The sequence below is a fragment of the Saimiri boliviensis genome, chromosome 13, assembly GCF_048565385.1.
Source record: "Saimiri boliviensis isolate mSaiBol1 chromosome 13, mSaiBol1.pri, whole genome shotgun sequence".
Lineage (NCBI taxonomy): Eukaryota > Metazoa > Chordata > Mammalia > Primates > Cebidae > Saimiri > Saimiri boliviensis.
In genome coordinates this window covers 66079604-66093837 of record NC_133461.1, presented here as the reverse complement: position 1 = coordinate 66093837, position 14234 = coordinate 66079604, and the positions used below count along the sequence as shown (strand labels likewise).

Here is a 14234-nt window from a genome sequence, read left to right as displayed (position 1 = left end):
TTCTTAACTACATATGGACGCCCAAAGAATGCTATACATTTGAAGAAAGCTTGACACATAAAAAAGACATCACAGAAAAAAAGATCTTGAAAGAGATAATCCAGGTAACAGAGTCAAGGGAAGGGGACACACACTTCCTCTACCAGGAATAAAACTTCTAGTAAGTGTCCTCAGAGACATTGAAGAAAATAATGCACCCAAAAACAAGTACTAAATAGTGTTAACAGGACAAATTAACAAGAATAAATAAGAGCTCTTGAAATGTAAAATTTATTGCTAAAATTAATTCAATAGAAAGAGTCCAAAGGTAAAGTCAGGGAAATTTCCCAGAATGTAGAGTAAGAAGGTGTGATGGGATAGAAAAGATCTAATATACTCACTATACACAAGAAATGAACAATCCAAAAATGAAATTAAGAGAACATTTCCACTAACAATAGCATAAAAAAGAATAAAATACTTATGAATAAATTTAACAAAAGAAATGTAAGACATACACAGAAAACTACAAAATATTGTTGAAAGAAAATCCAAATAAAAGGAAAGGCACACATGTTCATGAAATAAAAGACATAATACTGCTAAGATAGCAATACAGTACTCCCCAAATTGATCTATAGATTCAATGCAATCCCTATTATATCTTAGCTGGCAATACCAAAGCCACAATTCATGAAAGAACTAAATGATATACTGCACTTTATTGAAATTTTAAACTTCTGCTCTGCAAAAAATACTTTCCAAAGCATCAGATGACAAGCCATAGACTAGGAGAAAATATCTGCCAAAGACTTCTCTGATAAAGGACTGCTATACAAAACATACAGAGACCTCAGTAATAAAATAAATAAATAAATAAACAACCCAATTAAAAAATGGGCCAGAGATCTTAACAGACACCTCGCCAAAAAAGATATACAAATGACAAATAAGTATAAGATGTTCCCCACCATATATCATTAGAGAATTGCAAATTAAAACAATGTGATACCACTATATACCTATTAAAATGGTGAAAATCCAAAACACTGAAAACACTAAATGTTAGTGAGGATGTGGAGCAATAGCAACTCTCACTCACTGCAGGTAGAAATGCAAAATGGTACAGCTACTTTGAAAGACAGTTTGGCAATTTCTTACAAAACTAAACATAGTCCTATCCTACAGTGCAGCAATTGCATTCCTTAGTATTTAGTCAAATGAAGTGAAAACTTATGCCCACAAAAAACCTGTACATGGATGGTTATAGCAGCTTTACGTTATTTTATAGGAACAAGGTCTCACTTGGTTATCCAGGCTGGGTGCAATGGTGTGATTATAGCCTTGAATTCATGGGCTCAAGCCTCCTACCGTGGCCTCCCAGGTAGCTAGGACTACAAGTGCATGCCACCACTCCAATTTTTTTTTTTTTTTGGTAGAGATAGGGGTCTCACTACAATCTTGAATTCTCAGCCTCAAAGGAGCCTCCTGCCTTGGCCTCCTAAAGCACTGGGATTACAGGCATGAGCCACCATGACTGGCTAAGCTTTATTCATAACTACTAAATCTTAGAAGCAATCAAGATGTTCTTCAATAAGAGAATGGATAAACAAACTCTGGTACATGCATACTCATCAGTGAGTGAAGTATTAATTAGAGAATACATTCATACAATGGGATATTATTAGGTAACAATAAGCAATAAAAAGAAATGAATTAGCAAGCCATGAAAAGACACAAAGGAAACCTAAAGAAGCAGCCCCTTTTAAAAGGCTACATTCTGTATGATTCCAACTATATGACATCGTGGAAAAGGCAAAACTACAGAGACAGTAAAAAAGATCAGTGGTTGCTAGGAGTCTGGGAGGAGGTAGGGAGGGATGAATCGATTGGCTTATCAGGATTTTTAGGGCAATAACTATTCTGAATGATACTGTAATGGCAGATACATGATATTATGCATTTGTCAAAACCTATAGAAAGGTAAAACACAAAGAGTTAATGCTAATGCAAAGTACAGATTTTAGTTAATAACAGCACTATCAATATTGATTCATCAGTAGTAACAACTATACCACACTAATGCAAGATGTTAATAGTAGAAAAATTGTGGGTATGTGGGGAGAATGGGTATATGGGAACCCTTTATATTCTCTGCTAAAATATTCTGTAAATCTAAAACTTTTCCAAAAAATTAAGTCTATTATATATTTTTTAAATCCCAGCTGGTTTTATTGCAGAAATTGACAAGTTGATTCTGAAATTCATATGAAAATGCAAGGGACCCAGAACAGCCTAAGCAATCTTTAAAAAGAACTAAGTTGGATAACTCAGACTTCCTAATTTCAAAACATACTACAAAACTACAGTAATCAAGACAATGTGGTACTAGCATAAAAATAGACACATAAACAAATAGAATAGAACTGACAGTCCATAAATAAACTGTTTATTGTCAAATGGTTTTGAACAAGGGTGGCAATGTAATTCAATAGTGGAGAAATGGTGCTGGGACAAGTGGATATCCATATACAAGATAATAAAGTTGGATCCCTACTTTACTGCTGGCTCGAACTCCTGGGCTAAAGCAATCCTCCCACCTCCACCTCCCAAAGTGCTGGGATTATAGGTACATGACAGCATACCTGGCCTAAAACTATAAAATTCTTAGAGGAAAATATACAAGTAATCTTTATGACTTTGGGTTAGGCGATGGTTTCTTAAATACAACACCAAAAGCACAAGTAATGAAACAAAAAAAAGATACATTGGATGTCATTAAAATATAAAACTTTTGTGATACAAATGATACATAGTAGTTGAAAAAACAACCCACAGAATGAGAGAAAATATTGCAAATCATGTATCTGATAAAGGATTTGAACCCAGAATATACAAAGAACTCTTAAAACTCAACAATAAAAGGCAAGTCAATTTTTAAATCAGCGCAGGTTCTGGATTGGGTGTGGTGGCTCACACCTGTAATCCCAGTGCTTTGAGAGGCCAAGGCAGGATGATCACCTGAGACCAGGAGTTCAAGACCAGCCTGGGCAACACCGTGAGAGCACCATCCCTACAAAGAATTAAAAAATTTTTAAAAGTACCTGAATGTGGTAGCACATACCTGTGGTCCCAGCTTCTCAGGAGGCTGAAGCAGGAGGATCGTGATATTCCAGGAGTTGAAGGCTGCAGTGAGCTATGATAGTGTAACTGCACTCCAGCCTGGTCAACAGAGCAAGACTCTGTCTAAAACAAACACACACACACACACACAAAAGAGCACTGGCTTTCAATAGGTATATCCCCAAAGATTTACAATAAGCTAACCAGGCATGGTGGTGCATGCCTATAGTCCCATCTAGGAGGCAGAAGGATTGCTTGAGTCCAGGAGGTTGAGGTTGCAGTTAGCCATGACTGTACCACTGCGCTCCAGCTTGGGTGACAGAGCAAGATTCTGTCTCAAAAATAAAACAAAACATACACACACACACACACACACACACACACACACACACACAAAGCACATGAAAAGATGCTCAATATCATTAGCTATTAGGGAAATGCATATTACAACCACTTCACACCCACAAAGGTGCTATAACAAAAAGGAAAGACAAGTGTTGGTGAGGCTATAGAGAAATTAGAACCCTCATACACAGCTGGTGGGAATGTAAAATAGTGCAGCCACTTTAGAAAACATTTCAGTAGTTCCTCAAAATTTTAAACACAGAGTTGCCATATGGCTTAGCAATTCCACTCCTAGGTATATACCTAAGAGAAATTAAAAGATACATTCAGGGCTGTCTGTAGCAGCTCATATCTGTAACTCCAGAACTTTGTGGGGCCAAGGCAGGAGGATCACTTGAGGACAAGAGTTCAAGACCAACCTGGGCAACATAGTGAGATCCTGTCTCCACACACACAAACAATTTTTTTAATTAGCCAGGTATTTTAATTAGCCAAGTAGCGAGGACAACTGTAGTCCTAGCTACTTGGTAGGCCAAGGTGAGAGGATCATTTGAGCCCAGGAGTTTGAAGTTATAGTGAACTATAATTGTACCACTGCCCTCCAACCTGTGTAACACAGTTTATCTCTTAAAAAACAAAGATACACCCACACACTAAAACTTGAATATTCATAGCAATATTATCTACCATAGTCAAAAATATAAATAACTCAAATATCCATCAACCAATAAATGAATAAATAAAATGTGGTATGCCCATTCGGTGGACTATTATTTGACCATAGAAAAGAACGAAGTACTGAATATGTTACAACACAGATGAACCATGAAAACATTATGCTCAATGAAAGAAGTCAAGACACAAAAGAAATGTATGATTCCATTCATAGTAAACATCCAGAACATGCATGTAGAGAGAAAGTAAACTGCCTAGGGCTTGCGGGGAGAGAACGGGAAATAACTTCTAAAGGGTATGGAGTTTCCTTCTAACGTAATGAAAATGTTCTAAAATTAGACTGTGGTGATGGTTGCACAAGTCTGTTGATATGCTAAAACCACTGAATTATATTCGTAAATGGGTAAATTTTATAATATGTGAATCATATACCTCAATAAAACTGTTTTTTTAAAAAAAGATGTAACAGAGAATCTTAGATTTATACTAATGAGAGTTCCAGAAAGAAAGGAGGACATTATATATAATTATGTATTATAGAAAAAATATATATTATATATATGTATGTATGTTAGGTCAAGGGGTGTGTGCGTGTGTGTGTGTAATATATATTTTGTGCATATATATATATATATATATATATATATATATAAACAAAACAAGGCATTTCCTAGTTTTTGGCTCAAAACTGACCACCAAAAGACTCACAAGATACCAAACACAATGAATGAAAAGACCAACACCTAGACTAAACTGTTTAAATTCCATAATACCCAGGCTAATGAGATGATACTAAATGTTTCCAGAGAGAAAATATAACTAACAAAGTTACCTATAAAGAATAAGAAACAGACTGGCTTAAGACTTCTTATTGGCAATATGGAATGCTAGTAGATAACAGAGAAATATCTTCAAAGTTCTGAGGGAAAAGAATTTAACATAGAATTCTGTATTCAGGCAAACCATCAGTCAGGCGGAACGAAAGAACAAATACATTTTCAAGACATGCAGGACCCAGAAAGCTTACTTCTCATACTGGCTTTCTTAGGAAGTTACTACAGGGCATGTTGGGACAAAATGAGGGTTACTGTTAAAAACAACAAGATATGAAATCCAAGAAACAGTGGAACCAACTTGGGAAAGAAAGAATGGAGTCACCATAAGACAGCTTGCATCAGACCTAGACTGCAATGAGTTAAGTCTGGAAACATCAAGACTGAAGGCTCCATTTGGGAGGAAAAATACATTAATACTTAAAACAATATAAGGTGTTGATGATTGATGATACAAGATAAAGAAAGATGATTAGAAAAACAAAATAACTCAAGAAAAACAAAATCATTCAAGAAAGGAAATGTAATCATAGTATTTATATGACTATACAGTCAATGGTCAACAATATTTATATAATCACTATAATATAAACATGGTTTATTGATTCTCAGTTTTAGAATAGCATAGACTATTCAAATACAGTTACAAAACAGAGAAATAAGGTTAGTAATTAATGATAGAGTACGCATGTGCCAGGCATTGCTCTAAATACTTTACACCAAATCCTCACAATACTCGTACAGTATGGTTATTATCCCTACTTAACAGATGAGGAAATTGAGGCATTGAGAAATTAACTAACTTGCCCAAGGTCATACAACTAGAAAGTGGAAGAACTGGATCCAAATTGAGATAGCCTGGTTCCAGAGTTCATATTCTTAACCATTATACTATGCAGCCTCTCAGAATATAGATGTTATCAACCTTGACAATATAAAAAGTAAAAGTACAGGTAATACTCCATTCCCCACAGACATTGATGCAACCCATCAGAATTCCAAAAGTAGCTCATCAGAATGCCAAAAGTAGGAAATTTTGAGGGTAGTACTCATAAATGCAAGGGAAAAAACTGATTTCTTTACTTTCTACAACGTTAATCATGGTAGATTCACATGATCGCCCAAGACTGGAGCCCAAACAAACCCTTTATGTCGTGAATAAAGACATAGTGTCTCCAGTTGATATAACAGAATAGAAAGGCTTAAATATAGTGAAGAAATTGAAAAAATAACCAAGAGATAAACTCAAAACAGTGATACAGGTGTGGCAGGGCAGGAGTAGGAAGTAGGACATGATGAGCTATGACCTTATCTGTTATAGCAGGAAGGCAAATTTAGATATATAACATCTAAAACTGATAAATGAAGAAACAGTAGTATAAGTGTATTATTTAGCCATATGGCTAAAAATTACTAACAGAAGTAAAAATGTAAGCAGTTAGATTCCCAGGGTAACAGAATGAGTAGGGAGAATTAGATCAAGGGATTCATTTTTCAGTACGTATTCTTTTAATAATTTATTAATTTGTTATTCCAATAAAAAAAAAGAGAACATTTGACACATACTAGTTGATTTCTTTCTTTAAAACTGCCTTGAACTAGAAGAATATTTTTGATATCACCTAGCCAGCCAATTCACTTTACAGTTTATATGTGGCAGACTATATTTTCTACAGATGGCCACATCATTATATCCCATCCACATGTTCTTCTTACAACATGACACTGTCACTCCTCCAACAAAGGTGGGGCCTATGTTCCCTCCACTTAAATCCAGGTGGACCCACAGGAGAGGTCCTTTAGCAGGATCACAGACAGACACACACACACACACACACACACACACACACACACACACAAAGACAGTGTAAGGGAGAGGGAGGGAGATGGGGATATAGAGGGGAGGAAGGGGAGGAGAGGTCAGGAAGAGACGTATACCTGAAGAATCTTCCTAGCCCAGGTATCACACTTATCAATGAGCCTTCAGATTCTCAACGTCCAATACAGTGGCCACTAGTCACATGCAGCTATGCAGCTAATGAAATTAAAATTGAATTAAATTTAAAATCAGATTTTCAATCATACTAGTCATATTTCAAGTACTTGATAGCCACATCGGCTAGATTCTACTGTATTGCACAGGGTAGGTGTAAAGCTTTTCCATCATTGCAGAAAGCTCTATCTGTAGTGATAATTCCATCCTCACCACCTTCAAGCTGCCCTGCTAATGCCAGGTGGAACAGAAATGAACTCTTCCACAGAGCCCTGCTCAAAATGCAAATCCGTGAGCAAAATGAATGTGTTTTCACCCACTGCTTTTTGGAGTGATTTGCCACACAGCCATAGTAAGATGAACACATGGAAACTAAAGCTCAGAATGTGAAATAATCTGCTACAGTTTGGAGGTCCACAAAATCAGGTGAAGAGTGGAACTAATCACATTTCACTTCAATGCCCAATAAATGTTTGTGAATAAGCAAACAAGGAACTTCTCAATATTTGAGCCCTAGCTTTTTTCTAACTCCAACTGGTCCACTATCATCCACCAGGAAAGTTGCATCCTCTATTCCAGAAAAAAAGTTTGATGTTTCCTAGCTCTGAAAGAACAACAGAAATCTCAGAAATGTCAGCATTCATGAATTTGTGACTGAAAATACGTCCTAGCTTATTTTGTTTACTAGAATCACCATTGGAGTTAGGTGAAGCTCCACTTGCTCTTCCAGTGTTTCTACACTGATCTTTATATTTTGAAGTATTTTAAGTCTTACAATTTTTTCTTTCTTTTTTTTTAATTTGAGATAGAGTCTTGCTCTGCCCAAGTGGGAGTACAGTAGCTCAATCTCGGCTCACTGACCTCCACCTCCTAGGTTCAAGTGATTCTCCTGCCTGAGCCTCCTAAGTAGCTGGGATTACAAGCAAACGCTGCTGTGCCTGGCTAATTTTTGTAATTGGCCAGGCACAGTGGCTCACAACTGTAATCCCAGCACTTGGAAGGCCGAGGTGGGCAGATTGTTTGAGCTCAGAAGTTCGAGACCAGTCTGGGCAATACGGCAAAAACCCATCTCTACCAAAAATGCAAAAATAAATTAGCTGGGCATGAGGCTGCATGCCTGTAGTCTCAGCTACTCGAGAGGGTGAGATGAAAGGATTGCTGGAGCTGGGGAAACTGAGGCTGTAATAAGATGTAATAGAGCCAAAAAAAGAAAAAAATTTGAAGAGTCAAACAAAAAAAACCTTTGAAAGTATCTACCAATATTAACCAAAAGCTTTCTCTATTAAATGCTCCCTTTAAAAGCAAAGTATTTTAAATAAATTTTTTTTTTTTTGAGACAAAGTCTCGCTCCTGTCACCCAGGCTGGAGTGTAGTGGCGTGATCTTGGCTCACTGCAACCTCCACCTCCCAGGTTCAAGTAATTCTCCTGTCTCAGCCGCCGATTTGCTGGTATACAGGCATGCACCACCACACCCAGCTAATTTTGTATTTTTAGTAGAGATGGGGTTTCACCATGTTGGCCAGGCTGGTCTTGAACTCCTGACCTCAGGTGATCCACCTGCCTTGGCCTCTCAAAGTGCTGGGATTACAGACGTGAGCCATGGTGCCCAGACAATTTTTTTTTTTTTTTGAGACAGGGTCTCGCTCTGTTACCCAGGCTTCAATGCAATGGCACAATCATAGCTCACTGCAGCCCTGACCTCTTGGGCTCAAGAGATCCTCCTGCCTCAGCCTCCCAAGCAGCTGAGACTACAGGTGCACATGATCATGCCCAGCTAATTTTTTAAAAGTTATCTGTTATAGAGACAGGGTCTCACTATGATTCCCAGGCTGGTCTCAAACTCCTGGGCTCAAATGATCCTCCTGTCTCAGCCTCCCAAAGTGCTGCGATTACAAGGTGTGAGCCACTGTGCCTGGCCAAAGTACAATTTTTAATAACTTGAACTAATGCAAGTTACAGACTTGAAGAGTCAGGAAAATAATTTGGGATTTAAGAGAATTTACATCTAAACATGAATATAGCAAATGTTATGAGATTTTATTTTGAATAATGAGTAATGAAGTTACACTGAAACAACCTGGGAGGTAGCACAGACTCCTCATCTGACCTTAGCACAAAACTGGGCTTCATGTGCAGACACAAAGTTTCCAGCCAACACAAGCCTAAGCAGGCATGCCATATTGAGATTTCCACATATAAAATTAGGTGATTAAAGAATTAGTGTTAATTTTCAAACTGTAAAATTGGTCTAATAGCTATGTTGGTAAAGAATTAGAGATACATATCAGTATTAGGGACAAAACAGTATCAAGAGATTTGCTTGAAATTAAAACAGAGCTGGGAGTGGACAGTGTAGTAGGGTATAGGTAAAATAAGGGTAGCCATGAAATAGTGACTGTAGTAACTGCTTATGGCTGGTTCATTATATTCTTCTCCTTTTATACTTAATAATGTCCACAGTAAAAAAGTTAAAAACTGAACAACAAACAGGCTTCTCTAGTTAAATGTTTTGGTTTGAAATGCAAATTAAGGGTTATCAGAGTAGGAAATGGGAGCAAGTAGAATTCTAACTATTATTGAGAAGGACCAAAATCTCAGAAATCAGCACAAAATGCTTCTGATGTATAAAAATAATTGTCACCCTAGCACATATACACAATTACTCTCGAATGAGGGTTACAGTCACGTTAGCCGACTCGTACTTTACAAAGAATGCTAATGTGTGTGGTTACTGAATTTCTGAGCACACAGCCAGTAACTAGAAGGGATGCTAATCAGGAGCTCAATACCAGCCTGGTAATTTAGCCAAATCACTTAATCTTACTTTCCTCCACAGAAAAGTGAGAGTGGTGGCTACATTAAGAAGCTTGCCTTGATTGGAACAGATAACTATGAAGTATCTCAGAAGCAGACTGTCCAACTGCAGCCAACAACTTGCCTGCAACCTTATGGGAGACCCTGAGCCAGAACCACCTGGCTAAACTGCTCCCAGATTCCAGGCTCTCAGAAACTGCATGAAATAATACATGTTTATTGCACTAAGTTGCTATGTTTTGGGGTAATTTGTTACACAGTAATAGATAACTAATACATCATACTTAGGGTACAATTTATCTATTATTTGACCAGCTAATTTTTTTCTAAATACAGTCATTGAACCTCTTTGCTATGTTATTAGATTACACAAGGGAACCCTTCAAATCATCTGAATAGAGTGTTTATCACCTTATAATGACATGTTTATAGAGCAGGATATTATACTCAGTATTGAACTTCTTGAATCTAACCTTGCCTATAGATACGTTTGCTGTGAGGGTAAAAATCCAGATCTGTGTGTCATGATTCAGTACCTCAGGCCCTGATCCAATTCTCAGGTCTTACTCTATATGATACACACACTCTATAACTGTATATAAACATAATGTTTCTGCTCTACAATATATTTCAGTATTAATAAAAAGTACTCTTAGTCCTACCTGAATGAGGCATTTGCTCACATCACTAGCACAGAGTGCTTTGTTACAGCTCAACGATGCCGGAAGCCATGTTAGGAACATCAGGATGGCTAGAGTAAGCACAGCCACATAGGGTGACTTCATTTTTCTTCAAAGAAGATGATCAGTAACTCTCAGAAAGCTAAACAAACAAACAAAGACAACTTTAATTCAAAAGCAAGTGCTAGCATAAAAATAAATACAAACAAGGAAAAAACAAAACATAAACTAAGACTCATTTTTTGTGTCAATAGACTTTGTCTTTCTTTTTTAGAGTCTCAGCCTCCCAAAGAGCTGGGATTACAGGGGTGAGCCACCGAGCCTGGCCAAAATATTCTTTTAATTCTATTAGTACCACACATTCTAATTCTATTAGGACCACTGAAGTATAGTGCTGTGATCATAGCTCACTGCAGCCTTGAATTCCTGGGTTCAAGTGATCCTCCCACTTCAGACTCCCAGTTATCTGGGACTACGGACAATATCACCATGTCTGGCCTTCAAAAAACTTTTGAGTGATCATTTAAAGATCACTCTCAATGAAAGATTACATAAACATTCAAAAATAAAGAACGATTTTATACAATAATGGCTTCATAGTCATCTTCAAGGACCTAGAACACAAAAATTCCTCAGACTGTCCAGAAATGGTAACTATGAAAGCAGAGTAATTTAAAAGTCTATCAGACAAAAAACTAGTTTCAATTCTGCACTGCTACTATTCAACTTGAGTTTTAGGTCCATTATTCAAATCTAAGCCCATATAAAACAATTAATATTGTATTATAATTTTAAGGTATTTAATTTTAATTCTTAGAATCAAAACAAAATTTTAAATGGAAATTATTCTAGGGTCATTTAGACAGAATAAAGCAGCTCAAAGCAAGAAGTAGAGGCCACAAAGTCACTTCTTAAATAATTGAGCAAATAACAAAAGGCAGTGTAAATTATTAATTGTATTAAGAACTCTGGGTAATTATTACAATGTTAAGATCTCGCTTTTTTTTTTTTTTTTTTTTTTTAAGACGGAGTCTCGCCCTGTCGCCCAGGCTAGAGTGCAACCCGCCTCCCAGGTTCATGCAATTCTCCTGCCTCAGCCTCCTGAGTAGCTGGGATCACAGGCGCCTACCATCATGCCGGGCTAATTTTGGTATTTTTAGTAGAGATGGGTTTTCACCATGTTGGCCAGGCTGGTCTCGAACTCTTGACCTCAGTTGATCCACCCACCTCGGCCTCCGAAAGAGCTAGAATTTTAATTCCACCGTGTCCGGCCAAGAGATTGTTTTAATTCTATTAGTACCATGCATTCTTCAAAGTTATTAAGAAGACATTACAGTTCAAAAAGGGGGGAAAAGACTAGCACAAATACAGTCTGACAGGGACCAAAGAGTATACATAGTTATTAAACTTTAAATTAGAGAAGAATAAATTAAAATAAATGACTACTGATGTAAGAGGGATAAATAGTGAGTTTATGGAGGCATTTATGATTACTCTAAACTTTTATTCAAAGTGTTACAAAGTACATTAAAAGAAAAACAATAAAAGGGTGAAAAGAGTAAAGGGCTTTGGACCCGGCATGAGTCAATTTTGAAAGAGAAAGCCCTGGTGATCGTTACTGAAGCTCACAAAGCATTCCCTAAAGACCGTTAGTAACCTAATTTTCTAATGTATTTAACGCAGCATACCAAGTAGGATGATTTCTGGAGCAACCAGTACATATTTGCGGAGGCCAAAGAGGGTATTTGGAAACTAATTTTTGTGGAACTAGTTTTCAACCGACAACCACGAAAACTGGGTTTCCCCCATCTTTTATGGTTGTCTTATAAAGTGTTCCATAAATTCATCTTACTCCCCAAATCTCACTGGAAAAAGTGCTAAAGTAACTACGGCTATGTCCGAATCAGATAACAGAATTAAAGGACTTATTTTTTTCCTAAGTAGTTAGAAACCATCACGCATCAAAATTGTTTCGCCTACATCACACCCAGTTTCTCGTTAAGGAGACTGCACTGACAGCAACCAGGACAGAGCAGAGCCTCCGCAGAGCGGTGCCAGGGCCCCGAAGGCGCCGGACGCCCAGCGACGCAGAGGCCAGCGGCGGCGCGGGGGTCCGGGCACCCGGAATCACCCCCACTCCGGCTCGGCTGACGCAGGCTGCGAAGGACGCTAGCCGGCCCAGAGATGGTCTGGACCGAGGTGGGGCAGAGATGCTGCAGGATCCCGGAGTCCGGCCTGTGCGCGCGCGCCCAGAGCCCCCACTTTGTCCTCCGCGCAGCCGGGCCCAGGCTTGTCCCGGCTCCCGCGAAGCTCGCCGCAGGCCCCAGCCTCCCGAGGCCCGAGCTCCGCGCCCGGCCCCTGCTGGGCCAAGAGGCTACACAACTCCCCCGCCGCTCCCGCTCACCATGCGCCGCGGCCCCGCGGGGTTGCCTGCCCCTAGATCTCCACCGGGTCGGCCGAGCCCGGGGAGCGCTGTGGCGGCTGTGACTGCGAGGCCAGGCCGCGCCTCCCGCCGTCCCCTCCGCGCAGCGCCCGCAAGCCTCCGGCACCTTAAAGAGACAGTCCCGCCCGCCGCCCTCCTCCCAGCTCCTCGCTCCCCGCCCCTGCTCCTCTCTTCCCCTCTGCCCTAGCCGAGGTCCACAGCCGCCAGCTCCCGCCAGGAGGCGTCTCTCACTCCCCGGCGCTACCGTCAGCGCGCACGCCCCTACCTCGGCCCCGTCCACTCCCAGCCCTCCCTCATGCCACGCCCCCGGACCCGCCCCTCCCTCCGCCACGCCTCCACGGCGATCTCAGGCCCGCCTGCCCGCAGGCCACGCCCCCGGGCGCGCCCACCCGGGCTACCCGGCGCGATTTCCCTTCGCGCTTCTCCGCGTCGGGATCCCGGGTCCCTCAGGTTCCGGCAGACCCTCCTGTCCAGCCCACTCTCCAGTTCCCCTCTGTTGCAGTGTTAAGATCAACAGTGACTCACGATCAAAGCCTTGTGATGTGCTAACCACTACGCTGGGGATGTGCAGTGTGGTAAAAATTCCTCAGGACTCCTCACAGCTGCCCTGCGAGGAAGCGGCCAGGGCCGGGTTCTAGCGGTGCGAGGCCGAGGCTCGCGGCGCTAAGTAGATTTGCGCGTCGCCAAGAGCTCGCACCTTGAACCCTTGTTGTTTGCCGTCAAGGTAGGATTTATTTAAAATGCGGGTTTCCGAGATCTACCCCAGACTTAATAACGTTCTCGGAGGGCAGAGCTTTCGGAGCTTCCTTCACCAATTCATTAAAATTGCCGGGTTCCTCCTGAGTGCCTGGCGCTGAGCTTTCCATCTGCAATAGAGAGGAGGGGGCGCCTTGGATCCGGGCACGGAGGGGACGCAGCCCAGGTCGAAGTGTTTAGCACGCAGGTTAAAAACACTGAGAATGGCACTCAGTTCTTTCCCACAATTCTGGGTTGCTTCTTTTTTATTTTTATTTTTTTTCTTTTGAGACAGGTCTAACTCTGTCGCCAGGCCCCAGGGCAGTAACAACATCAGGGCTCGCTGCAGCCCCCACCTCCCGGGCTCAAGCGATCCTCCCGCCTCAGCCTCCCGAGTAACTGTAGGCGCGCGCCACCACGCCCGGCTATTTTATTTTTTTGTAGACATGGGGGTCTCACTGTGTTGCCCAAGCTGGGCTCAAATTTCAGGGCTCAAGCGATCCTCCCACCTCAGACTCCTAGATCGTTGGGATGACAGGTGTGGACCATAGTTCCTGGCCAGAATTTGCTTTTTAAAGAACATTCCAGGATGATTAAGTTAGAGCCCACCAGA

The 14234-nt window shown here is 40.5% G+C and overlaps 1 protein-coding gene across 1 annotated transcript in view; it reads right to left on the bottom strand.

The window, feature by feature from the left end:
• TWSG1 (twisted gastrulation BMP signaling modulator 1) overlaps nucleotides 1–13006 on the bottom strand; it is a 65317-nt gene extending 52311 nt beyond the window's left edge. The window contains exons 1-2 of the mRNA XM_010335576.3: nucleotides 12848–13006; nucleotides 10426–10585 (exon numbers count right to left, since the gene is read on the bottom strand). Of these exons, the coding sequence (XP_010333878.1) occupies nucleotides 10426–10548 (123 nt within the window). The 5' untranslated portion in view covers nucleotides 10549–10585; nucleotides 12848–13006. The remainder of the gene's footprint in view (nucleotides 1–10425; nucleotides 10586–12847) is intronic.
• Nucleotides 13007–14234: the final 1228 nt, after the last annotated feature.